The 20,470-nt window shown below is 55.8% G+C and overlaps 1 protein-coding gene and 2 long non-coding RNA genes across 3 annotated transcripts; 2 read left to right on the forward strand and 1 right to left on the reverse strand.

Annotated features, from left to right (window-relative positions):
* Positions 1 to 1,147: 1,147 nt before the first annotated feature.
* LOC138686174 (uncharacterized) lies at positions 1,148 to 2,873 on the reverse strand. Its single transcript, XR_011325531.1, has 3 exons — positions 2,216 to 2,873; positions 1,865 to 2,050; positions 1,148 to 1,617 (listed from the first exon to the last, which is right to left on the reverse strand). It is a non-coding gene; the product is annotated as an uncharacterized lncRNA (long non-coding RNA).
* Positions 2,874 to 10,654: 7,781 nt separating this feature from the next.
* On the forward strand, positions 10,655 to 12,435 carry LOC138686177 (uncharacterized). The gene is made up of 3 exons (XR_011325533.1): positions 10,655 to 11,312; positions 11,478 to 11,663; positions 11,911 to 12,435. It is a non-coding gene; the product is annotated as an uncharacterized lncRNA (long non-coding RNA).
* Positions 12,436 to 13,192: 757 nt separating this feature from the next.
* Positions 13,193 to 20,464, forward strand: LOC138686176 (ankyrin repeat and protein kinase domain-containing protein 1-like). The gene is made up of 3 exons (XM_069787970.1): positions 13,193 to 15,221; positions 19,361 to 19,655; positions 20,066 to 20,464. Exons 1-3 carry the CDS (start codon positions 15,034 to 15,036, stop codon positions 20,219 to 20,221), a joined length of 639 nt encoding a protein of 212 aa, XP_069644071.1. The 5' UTR covers positions 13,193 to 15,033; the 3' UTR covers positions 20,222 to 20,464.
* The last annotated feature ends 6 nt before the right edge of the window (positions 20,465 to 20,470 follow it).

Below are 20,470 nucleotides of genomic sequence, written 5' to 3' on the forward strand. Positions count from 1 at the left end.
GGGTCTGTCTCAACTTTAATGGCATTAAAATAAAAGGTTAGGAAGTGAGGCAGTGTGTATGGAAGGGTTAAAAGATGGAATTTTGGTCCGTGGATGAACACTGAGTAAGAAGTATATAGCTAAGAAATGCACTCAGCACAGGGAACAGATAGTTTATTGTCTATTGTTTGAAATGCTGACCACGGGGATAAGGAGGTTGAGCAATGTTAGGGGAGGTAGTATGTGCAATAATGGAGGAATACGAGGCACCAGACCTTGCAGAAGTCCTGCTGTTGGGTAGAGCATAGTGGATGTGACTGATGGATTATGGTAATACGCCACATGCACAGAGCCCATGAACCAATAGAAGGGATGGCTATGGCACGTGCAGCATGCCTGGCCAGTGGGCACATCTGCCATAGGCTCCCTATGTTGCAATCGAGGCGTGTTTTGGCACTCGTTGGCCACGAGTGTCGACGCCTGTTCCTCCGCAAATGTACAAAATACCGGGGTTTTCCGAAGAGCAGTGGGCAGGTGGACGGCAAGGTCACCGTTGCCTCTGTGGGGACACCCTCGTAAAGCTGGCGCCTACCAACTGCTGGGCTGAGCTTGCGGCGCAAGACGGCACAAGAACGTACAGATGGTTCATCTTCTTCACAGTCCTTGGCTCAGTAAGTTAATAGGTGGGTTTTTTTGTTTTGTAAGATACCCTTAGCGTAACGCATGTGTGTAGTTAATAAAAAGCTTGCTTTTTCCCTTATAGTCAGTGTGTGTGTTTACCTTCTTGGGAATCCTCGAAACCACCCTAAAACAGGCAGTCATGCCCATCATTTACACCTTTGTTGACAACAGCAACTTGCATTTCTTGAAATGAACCTTTCCTGGTTTTGCCCCAAACTGGGGAGCAATTTTACTCCGGTCCACTCCAAAGAACACCTTAACTGTGGAAGTGGCGCTCCAACTCACTGATTTGCAATTGTGACACTTTCTTTTGAATTTCCTAAGGCACAAGCTAGCGGTGCTTCTCTGAAGTGAATGAGAACACTGCAGTTATCGATGGCTCTCCTCAGCCTCGAGATGCAGAAGGATGGAGGCTGAGATGGTCAGGGAGGGCTGCGGCCTTGCCTGCTCTCAAAAACTCAGCCCCAATTTGCTCTGCATACCGGTCCCATTGCACAACACGTGCAACTGCAACTCTGCCCTTAACAGCTCATACGTCCATCCCCCTCCCCTGAACTAAGTGCCCTGCCAGCTACAGCTCAGTCCAAAGGTGAACCAGCATAAATCACTCCTACAGCAACGCTGCCCCACCACCAAACTTGTCTCTGGAAACTGCCACCTGATGTCCCTGAGATTCCCCTTGCAAACAGCCAGGACCAACACACACAGCAAAAATTCCAATGGTTGCTGAAGGTTAAAATTGCATGTGCAGTGCATTTTTACTGGCCTCAGTGAAAGCAGAGTTGGGCGAGAAAGTAGCTCAATGGGGAACAGGCAGTTGCGAGAAAGCATTTTATTGGGTACCCCCAGCACTGAATAGCTGGGCAACGGGCAGGGAGAGAAGCTGTTTTGGGACAGAGAGGAGGAACGTGTTCCTCCAGAGGCTGAGGTCCAGCAGCTTCCTCCCCCGTGCAGGTGCTGAAAGAGAAGCATTCATCAGAAGGGGAAACCACCTCAAAATCCCTGCTCTTGAGTACTTGTCCCCTGGCATGCACACAGCCTCAAAGGACACTGGGTGGCTGCAGAGCCCTTCCACTCCCCACAGCTGGTGCAGCAACATCAAGGTACAAAAAGTAGTTCTGAGACATCTTTGGGAAGTCGTGTCATCTTAACGCAGAAGTGGAGCAGCTTCTAAAAATCTTGAGAACTGCAGTGAGCCAAGTACCTGCTCCAGAAGCACAGACAACCTCCCCAAAGGGCCAGGGATGCTTTAGGCTTCGCAGCCCCAAAGACAGGGAGATCGCCTTCCCAGGCGTGCCTTTCGCTTGCCCCTTCTTCATCCCGATGCTGCTCCTCCTCTTGCTCACTCTTGCCTCGCTGTTCCACAAGACACCTCTTCTTTCTCTGCCAGCTGCTGCCAAGGAAGGAGGACATGGTTAGGCCTGAAAAGCGCCAACTCCTCCACCTGAAGGAAACGGGGATCCCTACACCCCGCGAGGGAGCTCCCCAAGGCACCACCCGGCCACCACCCACCTGCCCGCAGAGGCCCCACCTCCGCAAAACCCTCCTACTTCACCTTGTCTCACCAAAGCGACGCACAGCAGAGTTCACGCCGGTGCTGGAGCTGGGCTCGGAGGCAGGCACCCTGGGCAAATCCAGCTGGGCATGCAAGGCAGCGGCCAAAGAGGCTGCACCCCTGCTTACAGGGGGCTCGAGCCGCTGCCTGAACTGCAAAGCGCCTGGGACTCCAGGGCACTGGCCGGGCCCTCACTTACAGGGCAGCCCTGGTCCCAAAGGCCCACAGAGGCTCCTTCTCTCCGATTCAGGGGCACCCTGACTCGCACCCCGCTAACGGGGCGGTCACCCCACACAGGCTGCCAGCTGAGCACTATCCAAGAGTGCTGGGCACTTTCTGCCCTGAAGGCAAGTGAATCGGCAGCAGTGGCTGGTGACTGTTGCAAGGGCTTTTCCTGGGAGGTTTTGGGGGCTTGGGCAGAAGAACTTCCAGAGGTGGGTTCCTCGTCACTTGGGACAAGCTGCCACTTGAATGCAGAGCAGCTGGTTGGAGGGTGACTGGTGTTTGGGGCCTGCAAGTGGTGCTTGCTACCCTAAATCTGCTGCCTTGCCCTGCCGTGCCCTGGTCCCCTTGCTCTCTGCTCTCAGCCCCAGGAGCAGCTTGGGAGAAAGACAACCACGGGGGAAGGCAGGAGGCTGGGGGCAAGGGGCCTGTTCTGGGCAAGCAGGGCCCATGTCCTGCCCAGGCAGCCCTGGTACTGGGAAGCCCTTTTATTGCCCTGAGCTGGGCCACTGCCCCGGAAGCAGGGCTGGGGCCTCTGCTCTTTAAATGTCCAGGCTGCTGGGCACCACACAGTGAGAAAAGTGGGTCTAAGGCGGCTGAGCCTGGGGGGGTAGGGGGTAGAAGGGAGGAAGGATGGCCAGGGACCGGGGAACACTGTGGGGAGGTCCCTCTGAGGGCCAGCGTCCCTCTCTCCTCCGGGCAGAGGAGCTGGTGCTTAACTGCGCCCTCCTTCCTTGGCAGCAGCTCCCGGAAAAGAAAGAAAGAAAGAAGAGGCATCCATCGTGCGTGGAACCACGAGGCAAGAGCAGAGGAGGAGGGGCAGGCTGAAGAAAGGGGGAAAGGCACTCTGGGCAAAGGGACCTCCCTGTCACCGGGGCTGTGGTCACACAAGAGCATTTTGACGCTTCTGGGATGGTTTTTATGGGTCTGGGGGAGGTACTTGGCTCAGTGCTATTCCCTAGATTTTTAGAGGCCATTCCAATTCTGTGGTAAGAACTCACAACTTAAAAATCTTTGCCTCTGAAAGGCCGGGGCCAGGGACACCCACCTGATTACAGGGGGTCCCTCCAAGCACCTCCCACCGAGCGCAGGCGGCACGCACAGCCCTACTTACAGGGCAGTCCCCCGTGGCTTGGCACACACTCCCAACAAGCCCCACGGAGCCCGAGGCTCCGACCTGCGCCCCACTTAAGGGCTGGCCGTCTTGGCTGCAGCACAACACCACGTCTTCAGGAGCCCAGGGAGCGACCTCGACCCCAACTGTGGGGAGGTCGCCCCAGCCAAAAGCAGCGCCAAAGGCAGGACTGCGCCCTCCGGCACAGCGCTTCCTCAACCTGCACCCTCTAAAGGGCGAGGGAGGGCTTGCTCCTGGTACCTGGCTAGGGCAGCCTCCCCAGCCCTGCTTACAGGGAGGGCAGGCTGCTCCTGGGGACAGAGGGCTCCACGGCTCGTGACACACGCCCCGAGTACAGGGCTGTCACGCTGGCAGGTCACCAGCAGGACAGGCAGCCAGGCAGGCAGAGACCCAGGCCCAGACTACAGGCAGGTCGCGCTGCCCATGCTACGACAAGGCGGCTTCGCCTTAGAAAGAAGGGGCAAGCCCGGACTCTCCCTCCACTCATGGGCTCAGAGGGGACCCCCCACTGCTGCACAGAGCTCTTCTTTCCCTCCTGGGAAGTTTAAACTAAGTTAAGCTAAACTAAGCTAAGCTAAGCTAAGCTGCAGCGATGTTAACGGGGGCCTAAAGGACAAGCTCACTCGCTCACTCACACCGACAAAGACAAGGACACACAAAGAGAACTTCCCAGAAGAGAGAGCGAGCTCTGTGCAGTCAAGCTCTGGGGAGCCATCCCTACCCCCGAGCAGGAGAGGAGAGCCTCAGACCTGCCCCCTGGGCTGCATGGAGGCCAGAGGAGCCTCAACATGCCAAGGGGCTTCACGGGTGGCCAAAGGGCAAATGCCATGACACGCCCCAACTCCAGGGGGATCACGCTGGCCAGGCTGCCAGCAGGCAGGAAGCTGCTGGGGCCAGAGGAGCGGGGCGCACGGAAAAAGCCCTCCCCTGCTTACAGGGCGGGCTTGGGGTCCAGAGAGCTCCATTTCCCCCTCGGGTGCGGAGACGGTGGCTCTCACCCTCCTTACAGGGTTGCCACTCTCTCCGGGCAGCCTAACCATGGGGCAACATGGCAAAAGGCCAACGACCTGAGCCCTGGTTACAGGGAGGTCGTCCAGTGCAAAGCCAGCCAGGGCACCAAAGGCGCTGGCAATGTTTTTGTGTGACCACAGCCCCGGTGACAGGGAGGTCCCTTTGCCCAGAGCACCTTTCTCTTTCCCCCTCTTCAGCCCACCCCTCCTCCTCTCACTCGCTCTTGCCTCGCAGTTCCACACAATGCCTTGTCTTTCTTGCCCAGGAGCTGCTGCCAAGGAAGGAGGGCACAGGCAAGCGCCAGCTCCTCCACCTGGAGGAGAGCGGGACGCCAGCCCCCGGAGGGAGGTCCCCACAGCACTCCCCGACCCCCAGCCATCCTTCCCCCCTCCTACCCTCTACCCCCCCGGGCTCACCCACCCTTCTCACCGCCATGGTGCCCAGTGGCCCGGAGGGAGGCAAAAGAGCAGAGGCCCCAGCCCTGCTTCCAGGGCAGCGGCCCAGCTCAAGGAAATAAAAAGGCTTCCCAGTGCCAGGCAGGCACATCCCCAATCCCCAGAGGGGGCCCCTTCCCCCCAGCCTCCCACCTTCCCCCGTGGTTCTCTTTCTCCCAAGCTGCTCCCAGGGTTCAGAGCAGAGGGAAAGAGAGCTAGGGCAGGGCATGCCCAGCCCCACTCATCTCAGCCCCACACCTCTGAAAGGCTGGGGCCAGGGACACCTGCCTGCTTACAGGGGGTCCCTCCCAGCACCTCCCATTGAGCGCAGGGGATGTGCACAGCCCTGCTTACAGGGCAGTCCCCCTCAGCTTGGCATGCTCAAAAGCCCCGTGGAGCCTGAGGCTCTGACCTGTGCCAGAGTTATGGGCTGGCCATCCTGGCTGCAGCACAACAACACGTCTTCAGGAGCTCTACTTCCCCCCCAGGTGCAGAGACAGTGGCTCTCACCCTTCTTCCAGGGTTGCCACTCTCTCCGGGCAGCCTAACCATGGGGCAACACGGCAAAAGGCCAACAAAAGCAAAGACCCAAGCCCTGGTTACAGGGAGGTCATCCTCCAGCACAAAGCCAGCCAGGGCACCACAGGTGCTGGCAACGCCCTTGTGTGACCACAGCCCCGGTGACAGGGAGGTCCCTTTGCCCAGAGTGCCCTTCTCTTTCCCCCACTTCAGTCTCCCGGGCTTCTTCCGCTCCTCTTCTCGCTCGCTCTTGCCTCGCAGTGCCACACGACGGATGCCTCCTCTGTCTGCTCCACCACCAGCTGCTGCATAGGCAGGAGGACGCCGTCAGGACCGAGGGACGCCGGCCCCGCAGGAAGCTCTCCACAGCACCACCCGAAGCCCGCCCATCCTCCCACACCTACCCCCTATACCTAAGCCCCCCTCCCCTACCCCCACCGGAAAAAGCCTCGCAAGATCGGCTTTTCTCACCGAATCGGTGCTCCGGTGCTCCCTGCAAGGACGAGTGCCAAGTGCCCTCTGCTGCTCCGGGCTCCGCTCCTCTACCGCTCTCGGCGCGCGCTGGACCTCCGCACCTCCTGTGGCGATGGCTGACCGCGCCTCCCCGAGACGGCGCTCCCAGACCCCCTGAAGGCGGTGACCGACGCCCGCCCGCCCCGAGGCGATCGCAGACGCTCCCCACGAAGGCGGCGCCGACCCCGCCAGCCCGCCCGCCCCGAGGCGATCGCAGACGCTCCCCACGAAGGCGGCGCCGACCCCGCCAGCCCGCCCGCCCCGAGGCGATCGCAGACGCTCCCCACGAAGGCGGCGCCGACCCCGCCAGCCCGCCCGCCCCCAGGCGATCGCAGACTCTCCCCACGAAGGCGATGGCCGACGCCCGCCCCGAGACGATCGCGGACCCGCCCCTTCCCCAGGCGGGTGCCGCTCCCTTTCCCCTCAGGCGCTCCCTCTCTCCCTCACACAGGCGCGCGACGCCTGTTCCCGCCCGCTCGCGCCCCTGTCCCCGCCCCCGCGAGGCGCCCGCGCGACGCCTGTTCCCGCCCGCTCGCGCCCCTGCCCCCGCCCCCGCCCTCGCGAGGCGCCGGGGCGACGCCTGTTCCCGCCCGCTCGCGCCCCCGCCCCCGCGAGGCATCCCCCCCGGGGAGGGGGCACGCGCCCCGCGCCCGCCGCAGCCCCCGAGCCTCGTTGCCCGCCCCGCAGCGGGGACTATCTGCGCGGTGCCGCGCTGCGGCGGAGCTGCGGGGGCTCCCGCCGGAGTCGGACCCGCTCCCCGGGCGGCGTGCGGGCGCCTTGCGGGGGCGGGGGCGGGCGGGAACAGGCGTCTCGCGGACGCCTCGCGGGGGCGGGGGCGCGAGCGGGCGGGAACAGGCGTCGCCCCGGTGCCTCGCGAGGGCGGGGGCGCGAGCGGGCGGGAACAGGCGTCGCCCCGGCGCCTCGCGAGGGCGGGGGCGGGGGCAGGGGCGCGAGCGGGCGGGAACAGGCGTCGCGCGCCTGTGTGAGGGAGAGAGGGAGCGCCTGAGGGGAAAGGGAGCGGCACCCGCCTGGGGAAGGGGCGGGTCCGCGATCGTCTCGGGGCGGGCGTCGGCCATCGCCTTCGTGGGGAGAGTCTGCGATCGCCTGGGGGCGGGCGGGCTGGCGGGGTCGGCGCCGCCTTCGTGGGGAGCGTCTGCGATCGCCTCGGGGCGGGCGGGCTGGCGGGGTCGGCGCCGCCTTCGTGGGGAGCGTCTGCGATCGCCTCGGGGCGGGCGGGCTGGCGGGGTCGGCGCCGCCTTCGTGGGGAGCGTCTGCGATCGCCTCGGGGCGGGCGGGCGTCGGTCACCGCCTTCAGGGGGTCTGGGAGCGCCGTCTCGGGGAGGCGCGGTCAGCCATCGCCACAGGAGGTGCGGAGGTCCAGCGCGCGCCGAGAGCGGTAGAGGAGCGGAGCCCGGAGCAGCAGAGGGCACTTGGCACTCGTCCTTGCAGGGAGCACCGGAGCACCGATTCGGTGAGAAAAGCCGATCTTGCGAGGCTTTTTCCGGTGGGGGTAGGGGAGGGGGGCTTAGGTATAGGGGGTAGGTGTGGGAGGATGGGCGGGCTTCGGGTGGTGCTGTGGAGAGCTTCCTGCGGGGCCGGCGTCCCTCGGTCCTGACGGCGTCCTCCTGCCTATGCAGCAGCTGGTGGTGGAGCAGACAGAGGAGGCATCCGTCGTGTGGCACTGCGAGGCAAGAGCGAGCGAGAAGAGGAGCGGAAGAAGCCCGGGAGACTGAAGTGGGGGAAAGAGAAGGGCACTCTGGGCAAAGGGACCTCCCTGTCACCGGGGCTGTGGTCACACAAGGGCGTTGCCAGCACCTGTGGTGCCCTGGCTGGCTTTGTGCTGGAGGATGACCTCCCTGTAACCAGGGCTTGGGTCTTTGCTTTTGTTGGCCTTTTGCCGTGTTGCCCCATGGTTAGGCTGCCCGGAGAGAGTGGCAACCCTGGAAGAAGGGTGAGAGCCACTGTCTCTGCACCTGGGGGGGAAGTAGAGCTCCTGAAGACGTGTTGTTGTGCTGCAGCCAGGATGGCCAGCCCATAACTCTGGCACAGGTCAGAGCCTCAGGCTCCACGGGGCTTTTGAGCATGCCAAGCTGAGGGGGACTGCCCTGTAAGCAGGGCTGTGCACATCCCCTGCGCTCAATGGGAGGTGCTGGGAGGGACCCCCTGTAAGCAGGCAGGTGTCCCTGGCCCCAGCCTTTCAGAGGTGTGGGGCTGAGATGAGTGGGGCTGGGCATGCCCTGCCCTAGCTCTCTTTCCCTCTGCTCTGAACCCTGGGAGCAGCTTGGGAGAAAGAGAACCACGGGGGAAGGTGGGAGGCTGGGGGGAAGGGGCCCCCTCTGGGGATTGGGGATGTGCCTGCCTGGCACTGGGAAGCCTTTTTATTTCCTTGAGCTGGGCCGCTGCCCTGGAAGCAGGGCTGGGGCCTCTGCTCTTTTGCCTCCCTCCGGGCCACTGGGCACCATGGCGGTGAGAAGGGTGGGTGAGCCCGGGGGGGTAGAGGGTAGGAGGGGGGAAGGATGGCTGGGGGTCGGGGAGTGCTGTGGGGACCTCCCTCCGGGGGCTGGCGTCCCGCTCTCCTCCAGGTGGAGGAGCTGGCGCTTGCCTGTGCCCTCCTTCCTTGGCAGCAGCTCCTGGGCAAGAAAGACAAGGCATTGTGTGGAACTGCGAGGCAAGAGCGAGTGAGAGGAGGAGGGGTGGGCTGAAGAGGGGGAAAGAGAAAGGTGCTCTGGGCAAAGGGACCTCCCTGTCACCGGGGCTGTGGTCACACAAAAACATTGCCAGCGCCTTTGGTGCCCTGGCTGGCTTTGCACTGGACGACCTCCCTGTAACCAGGGCTCAGGTCGTTGGCCTTTTGCCATGTTGCCCCATGGTTAGGCTGCCCGGAGAGAGTGGCAACCCTGTAAGGAGGGTGAGAGCCACCGTCTCCGCACCCGAGGGGGAAATGGAGCTCTCTGGACCCCAAGCCCGCCCTGTAAGCAGGGGAGGGCTTTTTCCGTGCGCCCCGCTCCTCTGGCCCCAGCAGCTTCCTGCCTGCTGGCAGCCTGGCCAGCGTGATCCCCCTGGAGTTGGGGCGTGTCATGGCATTTGCCCTTTGGCCACCCGTGAAGCCCCTTGGCATGTTGAGGCTCCTCTGGCCTCCATGCAGCCCAGGGGGCAGGTCTGAGGCTCTCCTCTCCTGCTCGGGGGTAGGGATGGCTCCCCAGAGCTTGACTGCACAGAGCTCGCTCTCTCTTCTGGGAAGTTCTCTTTGTGTGTCCTTGTCTTTGTCGGTGTGAGTGAGCGAGTGAGCTTGTCCTTTAGGCCCCCGTTAACATCGCTGCAGCTTAGCTTAGCTTAGCTTAGTTTAGCTTAACTTAGTTTAAACTTCCCAGGAGGGAAAGAAGAGCTCTGTGCAGCAGTGGGGGGTCCCCTCTGAGCCCATGAGTGGAGGGAGAGTCCGGGCTTGCCCCTTCTTTCTAAGGCGAAGCCGCCTTGTCGTAGCATGGGCAGCGCGACCTGCCTGTAGTCTGGGCCTGGGTCTCTGCCTGCCTGGCTGCCTGTCCTGCTGGTGACCTGCCAGCGTGACAGCCCTGTACTCGGGGCGTGTGTCACGAGCCGTGGAGCCCTCTGTCCCCAGGAGCAGCCTGCCCTCCCTGTAAGCAGGGCTGGGGAGGCTGCCCTAGCCAGGTACCAGGAGCAAGCCCTCCCTCGCCCTTTAGAGGGTGCAGGTTGAGGAAGCGCTGTGCCGGAGGGCGCAGTCCTGCCTTTGGCGCTGCTTTTGGCTGGGGCGACCTCCCCACAGTTGGGGTCGAGGTCGCTCCCTGGGCTCCTGAAGACGTGGTGTTGTGCTGCAGCCAAGACGGCCAGCCCTTAAGTGGGGCGCAGGTCGGAGCCTCGGGCTCCGTGGGGCTTGTTGGGAGTGTGTGCCAAGCCACGGGGGACTGCCCTGTAAGTAGGGCTGTGCGTGCCGCCTGCGCTCGGTGGGAGGTGCTTGGAGGGACCCCCTGTAATCAGGTGGGTGTCCCTGGCCCCGGCCTTTCAGAGGCAAAGATTTTTAAGTTGTGAGTTCTTACCACAGAATTGGAATGGCCTCTAAAAATCTAGGGAATAGCACTGAGCCAAGTACCTCCCCCAGACCCATAAAAACCATCCCAGAAGCGTCAAAATGCTCTTGTGTGACCACAGCCCCGGTGACAGGGAGGTCCCTTTGCCCAGAGTGCCTTTCCCCCTTTCTTCAGCCTGCCCCTCCTCCTCTGCTCTTGCCTCGTGGTTCCACGCACGATGGATGCCTCTTCTTTCTTTCTTTCTTTTCCGGGAGCTGCTGCCAAGGAAGGAGGGCGCAGTTAAGCACCAGCTCCTCTGCCCGGAGGAGAGAGGGACGCTGGCCCTCAGAGGGACCTCCCCACAGTGTTCCCCGGTCCCTGGCCATCCTTCCTCCCTTCTACCCCCTACCCCCCCAGGCTCAGCCGCCTTAGACCCACTTTTCTCACTGTGTGGTGCCCAGCAGCCTGGACATTTAAAGAGCAGAGGCCCCAGCCCTGCTTCCGGGGCAGTGGCCCAGCTCAGGGCAATAAAAGGGCTTCCCAGTACCAGGGCTGCCTGGGCAGGACATGGGCCCTGCTTGCCCAGAACAGGCCCCTTGCCCCCAGCCTCCTGCCTTCCCCCGTGGTTGTCTTTCTCCCAAGCTGCTCCTGGGGCTGAGAGCAGAGAGCAAGGGGACCAGGGCACGGCAGGGCAAGGCAGCAGATTTAGGGTAGCAAGCACCACTTGCAGGCCCCAAACACCAGTCACCCTCCAACCAGCTGCTCTGCATTCAAGTGGCAGCTTGTCCCAAGTGACGAGGAACCCACCTCTGGAAGTTCTTCTGCCCAAGCCCCCAAAACCTCCCAGGAAAAGCCCTTGCAACAGTCACCAGCCACTGCTGCCGATTCACTTGCCTTCAGGGCAGAAAGTGCCCAGCACTCTTGGATAGTGCTCAGCTGGCAGCCTGTGTGGGGTGACCGCCCCGTTAGCGGGGTGCGAGTCAGGGTGCCCCTGAATCGGAGAGAAGGAGCCTCTGTGGGCCTTTGGGACCAGGGCTGCCCTGTAAGTGAGGGCCCGGCCAGTGCCCTGGAGTCCCAGGCGCTTTGCAGTTCAGGCAGCGGCTCGAGCCCCCTGTAAGCAGGGGTGCAGCCTCTTTGGCCGCTGCCTTGCATGCCCAGCTGGATTTGCCCAGGGTGCCTGCCTCCGAGCCCAGCTCCAGCACCGGCGTGAACTCTGCTGTGCGTCGCTTTGGTGAGACAAGGTGAAGTAGGAGGGTTTTGCGGAGGTGGGGCCTCTGCGGGCAGGTGGGTGGTGGCCGGGTGGTGCCTTGGGGAGCTCCCTCGCGGGGTGTAGGGATCCCCGTTTCCTTCAGGTGGAGGAGTTGGCGCTTTTCAGGCCTAACCATGTCCTCCTTCCTTGGCAGCAGCTGGCAGAGAAAGAAGAGGTGTCTTGTGGAACAGCGAGGCAAGAGTGAGCAAGAGGAGGAGCAGCATCGGGATGAAGAAGGGGCAAGCGAAAGGCACGCCTGGGAAGGCGATCTCCCTGTCTTTGGGGCTGCGAAGCCTAAAGCATCCCTGGCCCTTTGGGGAGGTTGTCTGTGCTTCTGGAGCAGGTACTTGGCTCACTGCAGTTCTCAAGATTTTTAGAAGCTGCTCCACTTCTGCGTTAAGATGACACGACTTCCCAAAGATGTCTCAGAACTACTTTTTGTACCTTGATGTTGCTGCACCAGCTGTGGGGAGTGGAAGGGCTCTGCAGCCACCCAGTGTCCTTTGAGGCTGTGTGCATGCCAGGGGACAAGTACTCAAGAGCAGGGATTTTGAGGTGGTTTCCCCTTCTGATGAATGCTTCTCTTTCAGCACCTGCACGGGGGAGGAAGCTGCTGGACCTCAGCCTCTGGAGGAACACGTTCCTCCTCTCTGTCCCAAAACAGCTTCTCTCCCTGCCCGTTGCCCAGCTATTCAGTGCTGGGGGTACCCAATAAAATGCTTTCTCGCAACTGCCTGTTCCCCATTGAGCTACTTTCTCGCCCAACTCTGCTTTCACTGAGGCCAGTAAAAATGCACTGCACATGCAATTTTAACCTTCAGCAACCATTGGAATTTTTGCTGTGTGTGTTGGTCCTGGCTGTTTGCAAGGGGAATCTCAGGGACATCAGGTGGCAGTTTCCAGAGACAAGTTTGGTGGTGGGGCAGCGTTGCTGTAGGAGTGATTTATGCTGGTTCACCTTTGGACTGAGCTGTAGCTGGCAGGGCACTTAGTTCAGGGGAGGGGGATGGACGTATGAGCTGTTAAGGGCAGAGTTGCAGTTGCACGTGTTGTGCAATGGGACCGGTATGCAGAGCAAATTGGGGCTGAGTTTTTGAGAGCAGGCAAGGCCGCAGCCCTCCCTGACCATCTCAGCCTCCATCCTTCTGCATCTCGAGGCTGAGGAGAGCCATCGATAACTGCAGTGTTCTCATTCACTTCAGAGAAGCACCGCTAGCTTGTGCCTTAGGAAATTCAAAAGAAAGTGTCACAATTGCAAATCAGTGAGTTGGAGCGCCACTTCCACAGTTAAGGTGTTCTTTGGAGTGGACCGGAGTAAAATTGCTCCCCAGTTTGGGGCAAAACCAGGAAAGGTTCATTTCAAGAAATGCAAGTTGCTGTTGTCAACAAAGGTGTAAATGATGGGCATGACTGCCTGTTTTAGGGTGGTTTCGAGGATTCCCAAGAAGGTAAACACACACACTGACTATAAGGGAAAAAGCAAGCTTTTTATTAACTACACACATGCGTTACGCTAAGGGTATCTTACAAAACAAAAAAACCCACCTATTAACTTACTGAGCCAAGGACTGTGAAGAAGATGAACCATCTGTACGTTCTTGTGCCGTCTTGCGCCGCAAGCTCAGCCCAGCAGTTGGTAGGCGCCAGCTTTACGAGGGTGTCCCCACAGAGGCAACGGTGACCTTGCCGTCCACCTGCCCACTGCTCTTCGGAAAACCCCGGTATTTTGTACATTTGCGGAGGAACAGGCGTCGACACTCGTGGCCAACGAGTGCCAAAACACGCCTCGATTGCAACATAGGGAGCCTATGGCAGATGTGCCCACTGGCCAGGCATGCTGCACGTGCCATAGCCATCCCTTCTACTGGTTCATGGGCTCTGTGCATGTGGCGTATTACCATAATCCATCAGTCACATCCACTATGCTCTACCCAACAGCAGGACTTCTGCAAGGTCTGGTGCCTCGTATTCCTCCATTATTGCACATACTACCTCCCCTAACATTGCTCAACCTCCTTATCCCCGTGGTCAGCATTTCAAACAATAGACAATAAACTATCTGTTCCCTGTGCTGAGTGCATTTCTTAGCTATATACTTCTTACTCAGTGTTCATCCACGGACCAAAATTCCATCTTTTAACCCTTCCATACACACTGCCTCACTTCCTAACCTTTTATTTTAATGCCATTAAAGTTGAGACAGACCCTGGAAAGTGCCTGAGGCAATTGCCAAGAAATGCAGCACACCTGTGAGCTCTGTGGAGGAAGTGAAGCAGCAGCAGCTGCCACTCTGCAACCATGGAGTGTTTTCCTCCACTCCCTCACCTTCTCCTGAATTTTCTATAATAAAACTTGAGCATTTCAGTAACAGCTTGTCCTGCCCGTGCCTGAACATGAGGGAATGGAGCCCCATCATGCTTGTTCTCGGTTCTGAAGTTGTGTTGGGAGGTGAGTGCTAGCATGCGGGAGTGGAGGTAGCCAGGGGCATCACAATTGGTGGGCAACTCTTAGGGAGGAGCAGGGAATCAGCAACAATCACGTGTCAGACTCTAATGCCTTTTTTTTCCCCTAAAAAGCTGCAGAGCCTGGCTGGCTTTTTTCCTTTTTCTTCTCCTTCTTTCCTTAAAGCCTTGCAGTTGTGAGTGATGGGCCATTGCCAGAGCACTTCATGTCAAATGCAGTGGAGAAGTAGCTTGCGCTTCCACCTGGATCTGATATACAGCTAAAAACTCCAAGTCAAGACTCAATGACAATTACCCTTCAGAAGTACTAATTATTATTTGTATTGCAGTAGCACTGAGGAAACCAGCACCACGTTGTATTTGGCATTGACTTACCTACAGAGATAGTCCCTGTGCTAAGTCTTGAAAGTATGCACAAGATGTACGCACAAGACCCAGACGAGTGTCATTAAACCCTTTTTACAGCTGGGGAGTCAAGGCATAAAGCAACTAAAAGCATGCGTGCTGTTACTAGTGCTCACACAGTAATAGTTAAACTGCTCAGACCAGCTCTTCAGTATTCTCCTGTTTCTTCAAATGCCCCTTGCAGGCATTCAACAGCATACTTTATCCCTGAGGTAACCACGCTGGCTCACCATGTCTGTTGTATTTCTGTTTAAGTATTTTCTCAGTTTCATGCACTCGTGTTCGCCACATGCTAGTTCTGGGGTCTCCTCTGTTCTTTATCTTTCTGGAGAGTTTTCCACTTCTTCATCCAGCTCACGTGTGCAATGCTGCACAGGAGCCTTGTGGATTTCTCTCTGTGTAAAGCCTTCCTTCCCTTTCAGTATCCATCTGCCTCGCTTTCACCCAGCGTATACTGATGCCTCAGGCGAGGAATCCCATCTTCAGCACAGTGCAATTGCTAAAGGATTGTTGCATTGTGCCATTTTTCATCTTGTATTCTTTCAGCATTTGCCCACCCAGCGCTCGATACTAGAGAGGAGGGCAGCCTTATGGAAATGTAGACGTATATCCAGCCTGGCCAGGCTCTGCACAGTAGCCTGGCATGAGTGCCTGGAATTAAGTGATGCAGCTCCTCTGCATACCAAATGAGAGCGACACTTAGGATCCACCTCTTGGCAGTAACTAGCATGGCTCATCTCGGGTAACTCCCTACCTCCCTATGCAAGTCAGAAGTAGGAAGAGCTCCTTTATTCTTCTCTGATACCGCCTGAGCAGGAGGCAGCCAGCCAGGCTGACTTTTCTGTCATGACTTCGGAGAGAGACCGGCAACTGGGCAGCTTAACTGTCTTTAATAAGGAGGATTTTGAAGAAGACTGGGTTAAAGTGGCCAGTGGAGGCTTTGGGCATGTGTACCAAGTCAAGCACAAGAGGTGGAGAACAGTTTATGCAGTGAAGTGCTCCCCGTATCTGCTGCAGGACACCAGCGTGGAGAGGTAACTGCGGTCTCTTCTAGCTCAGCAGTTCAAACTGTCAATTAGAGCCATCTATGGTGAATTGGTGCTAAAACTCTGAAGGAAATGTTCACATGGCTTCTTCTCCCTGGGAAGTCAAGTTTTTGGTTCCCAAAGGGAGTGGAAAAACCACTACTGATCTGGACGTTTGCCTCTCTTTCTTTCGTGTGTGTGTGTGTGTGTGTGTGTGTGCGTGTGCAGGTGGGAAAAGAACACCTACTCGGAACAGTTAGTGTTGAAATCTGGAGGCTGAAGTAGGCATCTTAAACTAAACATGGGCACGTGGATAAAAGCAGCCTGATTACTTATTTGCAGCTTTCACTGGACATTGGGACTAATGGGTATCTATTAAACTAAATTAGTCACTAAAATCACCGGATTTAAAGCTGAGGGACAGAGAATTTCCAGCTGGTTTTGCTGGCCTCACAAAGCACTCTGCTCCCTCACTTACCCTCCAGACATGTTCTTTTCTCTTGATGGTGCATCTGCACCTTCAGTTTACTTTTTGCTGTGTCTCTCACCTGCAGAGACTTCTCTGCTGACTACCTTGGGTCTGGAGATAGAACAAAGCCAGGTAATTGCAACTACTGCCAATACCACATACAATATAGGCAATCCTGATCTAAAAACTGAGTCAATTAAGTTACTTATTCTCAAATTTTATTCTGTTCAAGTTGGAAGGATCCTGCCTAGTTAAAAATCACATGCTTGTATGACTTCTTGTCATGTTACTGACAACAACTGAGATGGTTCAGTTTGAGCAGTGACTGTCCTCTTTCGTTTGCACTGCTTATGCTCTTCAGGTACTACGTTTGCATTTCATTTTCTTTTGGGGAAAAAAAAAATGAGTCAAGTTAATCAGTTTTACTTCTGCATATATTAATTCTAGTAAATTTATTCATATGGCTTTCATGGATTATATCAACTCCTAGTGTACACTCCAGAAGAATGGTTGAATGTGAACAGAAACATTCATGGGTGTTTTTTTGTTGTTGTTGTTGTTGTTTTTAAAAACAACATTTCTGCAATCACCAGGATTTGAAAACCTAAATCTGAAAATCTGAGTTTGGGAAAAATGTCTAACAATTCATGTGCCTTTAATAGTTACTGTACTGATGTCCTAGGGACTGAAGTTGCACTATTTTGTCATTAAAATAACTTTGCACTCCAACATAGTGTTATAAAAGGCTTTCCTACCCCTTACATATATCTAAACAGCCTTGAGGCTGCTCTGACTTACATTATGCTTTTCAGTAACCCCTGTGAGTTCTGGATTACAAGACAAGACCGTGCTGTCCTGCACTATGGCCGTGCCCAAAATCCTTCCTTTCTGGGGGGGGTGTAAGAAGGGCCAGCACTGGTCCTGTAGTGTTGTGCATCTGGGGTGTATGGTTCAATGGCTGTTTCTACTTGCTTTAGAATGTTTCCACATTTGTGAGAGGCAGACCTTCAGTGTGCAGTTTGTCTAATGCACACATACCCACAGAAAACATCTTTGAGTGCATTGCATATGAATCTGTCATGAGCCTTTTCGTGCGTATTATAAAATGGTTCTGGTTATCTGTCAGCACTAAGTACAAGCCCCAAATGCAAAACTGAAAGTTTCCAGGCCATTCAGTGGTTTGAAAAAAGCACAGCAGCACAGATGGCTGGTAAGGGGGCCAAAGGAGGCAAAAGTTTCAGAGGAGCTTTTAAAAGTCCTTAGCACTCCTGTCTCTGGGCTTGTAAAAACAATGTGTCTCGTCAGTAGCTATGAATGGAGACAATGGTGTGGTGACTTCCATCTGCTCGCATTCGTGATGCGTAACCAACTGCTTTGCACTGTTCCTTCAAAATGATGGGGCAAATTGACAGCCAGTTTATTAACCTTGGATGGTTTTGCTTGTCAGGAGAAAACAGGAGATGGATTTTGTGGGATGATGGAAGACATCCCTGTGGGCACATGAAAGCAAGGAGGGCAGGTACTCAGTGAATGCCACTGAATCTATGTATCACCTGAGAGAAGGAAAGAGAGTGGGTGGAAGATGGCTCTCGCCTCAACTTCTGTCAGCTGCAGAGGCTCATAGTTCGCAGGTCTGCTGAGGCTGAGGAGAGAAAAAAAAAATCACAGGGAATCCACAGAAAAGAAAATACAGCCACAGATGCAGCCACAGTATTTCCCAGAGGGTTGAAACACTCAGATTCTTATATGGGAATCACTTTGGGGCTCTTGCTTTTCTCCCTTACAAGCCTCATTTCTTGGGGCTCCCTTTGCTTGTCCAACATCCACCTTCTTGCTGTACCTTCTCACGTATCTGTGCTAATGGTGCAAATGCCTCCCCCTGGGCTAATCTCACTCCCTCTGTCACTTCCCACAATCCTGATCCACCACAGGATCCAGCACAACCTTCTGTGCAGGTCAGCTCCCACCAGCCCCTGGGGTGCCTGGGAGGGAGGCACACAGGGGCTGTGCCCAGAGATTCTGTCCCAGGAAGGGAACCAGAAATCACAGAAGTCGCTTCTATCTCCACACGCATCATTTTCCTGGGAGGGGGAAGAGTCAGTCTATCTGCAACCCTCTACGCTGCAGGTTGCAACTTCTTCCTGTGTTAACCCTTTCTCCTGCAGTAGGAAAGATAATACCTGAGACTCCTCAATACAGAGGTACGTTTTACTGTGGGGAGCCTGCTAGAGGAAGTCTGGCAGAAGGATTTGCTTAGCTGAACTATGTTTAGAGCTATTAGTGGCCTGGCGTAATGTTGCAAGCTCAGATTCATTCCCAGGGTGCTCTTTTTAAATGCAGTTTTGGCACTTTACTGCTTGGCTGCTGTCAGCATGCTCTGGGCATCCCAACTCGTTCAGCAGGTTGGGAAATGTAAAGATTTAGTGAAACAGGTCTGCCAAAACTGGCAACAATGGACAGACATGTCTAGACTCCCTCTGGGACCAGATTCACCATGCTCACGGACAGAAAGCTGCAGGCAGAGGCATAGGCATAGGCATAGGTATGCCAAGCCTCCATGTACTCAAGCTCAGTACGTTAGTGTGTCTGCCAGCAAGCAGTGTGCAGGCTGTCACTGAGGCTACCCTGTGGACTTGTGGTGTATGAAAAAGGCATGGCTCACCATGTGTCCTGGTTTCAGCTGGGATAGAGTTAATTGTCTTCCTAGTAGCTGGTACAGTGCTATGTTTTTGAGCTAGGTATGAGAAGAATGTTGATAACACTGGCGTTTTCAGCTGTTGCTAAGTAATGTTTAGTCTAAAGTCAAGGATTTTTCAGCTTCTCATGCCCAGCCAGCGAGAAAGCTGGAGGGGCACAAGAAGTTGGGATGGGACACAGCCGGGGCAGCTGACCCAAAGTGGCCAACAGGGTATTCCATACCATGTGATGTCACATCTAGTATATAAACTGGGGGGAGTGGGGGCGGGGGGATCGCCGCTCGGGGACTAATGGGGCGTCGATTGGCGGGTGGTGAGCAATTGCACTGTGCATCATTTGTATATTCCAATCCTTTTATCATTACTGCTGTCACTTTATTAGTGTTATCATTATCGTTATTGGTTTTTTTCTATTCTATTAAACTGTTCTTATCTCAACCCACGAGTTTTACTTCTTTTCCTGATTTTCTCCCCCATCTCACTGGGTGGGGGGGAGTGAGTGAGCAGCTGTGTGGTGCTTAGGTGCTGGCTGGGGTTAAACCACGACACCATGCTGTGCCTGCTCCCGACATCATGCTTTCAGGAGCATCCCTTGGGAATTTCACCACAGTGTGAAAACGAGCACGTGGACAAGGCTTTCTGTGATCACTGAAGGTCTTCTAAGAGCTGGACTAAGATGGAAGTTTTGATCTCTTTCTCTAGGAGCCTGGTGGTTGAATTTGCCCAAACAATCCTCGGCTCATTTTGAAAAGTCATAACACCTTGTATGTTAGATTTTAGTCTGCAAAAGATCATGATGTGGTTGCATTATCACCAGTTCAAGGGGCAAATTGGAATGAATCTTTTTGGGGTAGGCAGGGCTGCTTGGAAAGGCTAGATACCACTAACCTACTATACCATAACTTAGCTCGTGAATCGACTGATACCATTTCTTGGTTCCACGTTTTTTGTTTTGTTTGTTTTGTGTTTTTTTTTCCCCCCAGGACCAGTATGAACTGTCTAATGGAAGAGGCAACCAAGATGGAGAAAATAAAATTCCAGCACATTGTCACTATCTATGGGGTCTGCAACAGCCCTTTGGGGATAGTGATGGAATATATGGCGAGAGGGTCCTTGGAGAAAATTCTTCCCACTCACAAAATGTCATGGCAGCTCAAATTCCGGGTTATCCATGAGATGAGCTTGGCTATGAATTTCCTGCATAGCATGACACCTCCTTTGCTGCACTTAGATCTAAAACCAGGGAACATTCTCCTAGATGGGAATATGCATGTCAAGGTATGACCTTAATGCTGTGTTTGTAGGGACAGGTTATTTCTCAAATATGAGAAAGGTTATTTTTGCCAAATGAGTCCAGAATCCTAGTAAGTTAGGTTCTTCAGGAACACTCAATGAAAGATTGACTGGTGGGGCCTATAAGAAGCAGCTGGTAAACAAAGTACCTCCAGATCGTACAGGCAATCTGTGCCAGAACTGGGAACTGAAGGCTCCAACTTAGGAGGAAATGCTGATCTGCTGGACTCACTGAAAAGCACTGACTGCAATTTTATCAGGATTTTATCAAGTTTCAGCTGCTAGGCACCTCCTCATATCCCTGATCATGAAGGATGGAGGTATCTCCCAGCTAATATAAGGAGGGGTGAGATTGTGAGCATTATGGGGGAGGCTCTCATTTTTTCTGCTTGCAGATCTCGGACTTCGGGCTGTCGAAATGGATGGAGCAGTCTAGCCGAATGCAATATATTGAAAGCTCTGCTTTGAGAGGCACTTTGAGCTACATCCCCCCAGAAATGTTTCTCCAGAACAGCAAGCCCCCAGGAATCAAATATGATGTGTACAGGTAAGGGCTGCCTTTCCGTTCAGAGGTCACACAGGGTTGCCACCTAGCTCTTACACAGAACGAGAGAGACTGGCACATTGCCTCTGGGGGCTCCCGCTGGCATCGGACCCACTCCCCACACTGCGGTGGAGATCCCACCGCTGCGGCGGAGCCCACTGGGCTCCGCCGGGACGCGGCGCCGGTGGCAGGTCGCGACAGAGTCTGTCAGCAAATTATGGGATCAGTCAGTATTGGATGGGCCCCCCTTTGGCTC

The sequence above is a fragment of the Haliaeetus albicilla genome, chromosome 7 (assembly GCF_947461875.1).
Source record: "Haliaeetus albicilla chromosome 7, bHalAlb1.1, whole genome shotgun sequence".
NCBI classification, from domain to species: domain Eukaryota; kingdom Metazoa; phylum Chordata; class Aves; order Accipitriformes; family Accipitridae; genus Haliaeetus; species Haliaeetus albicilla.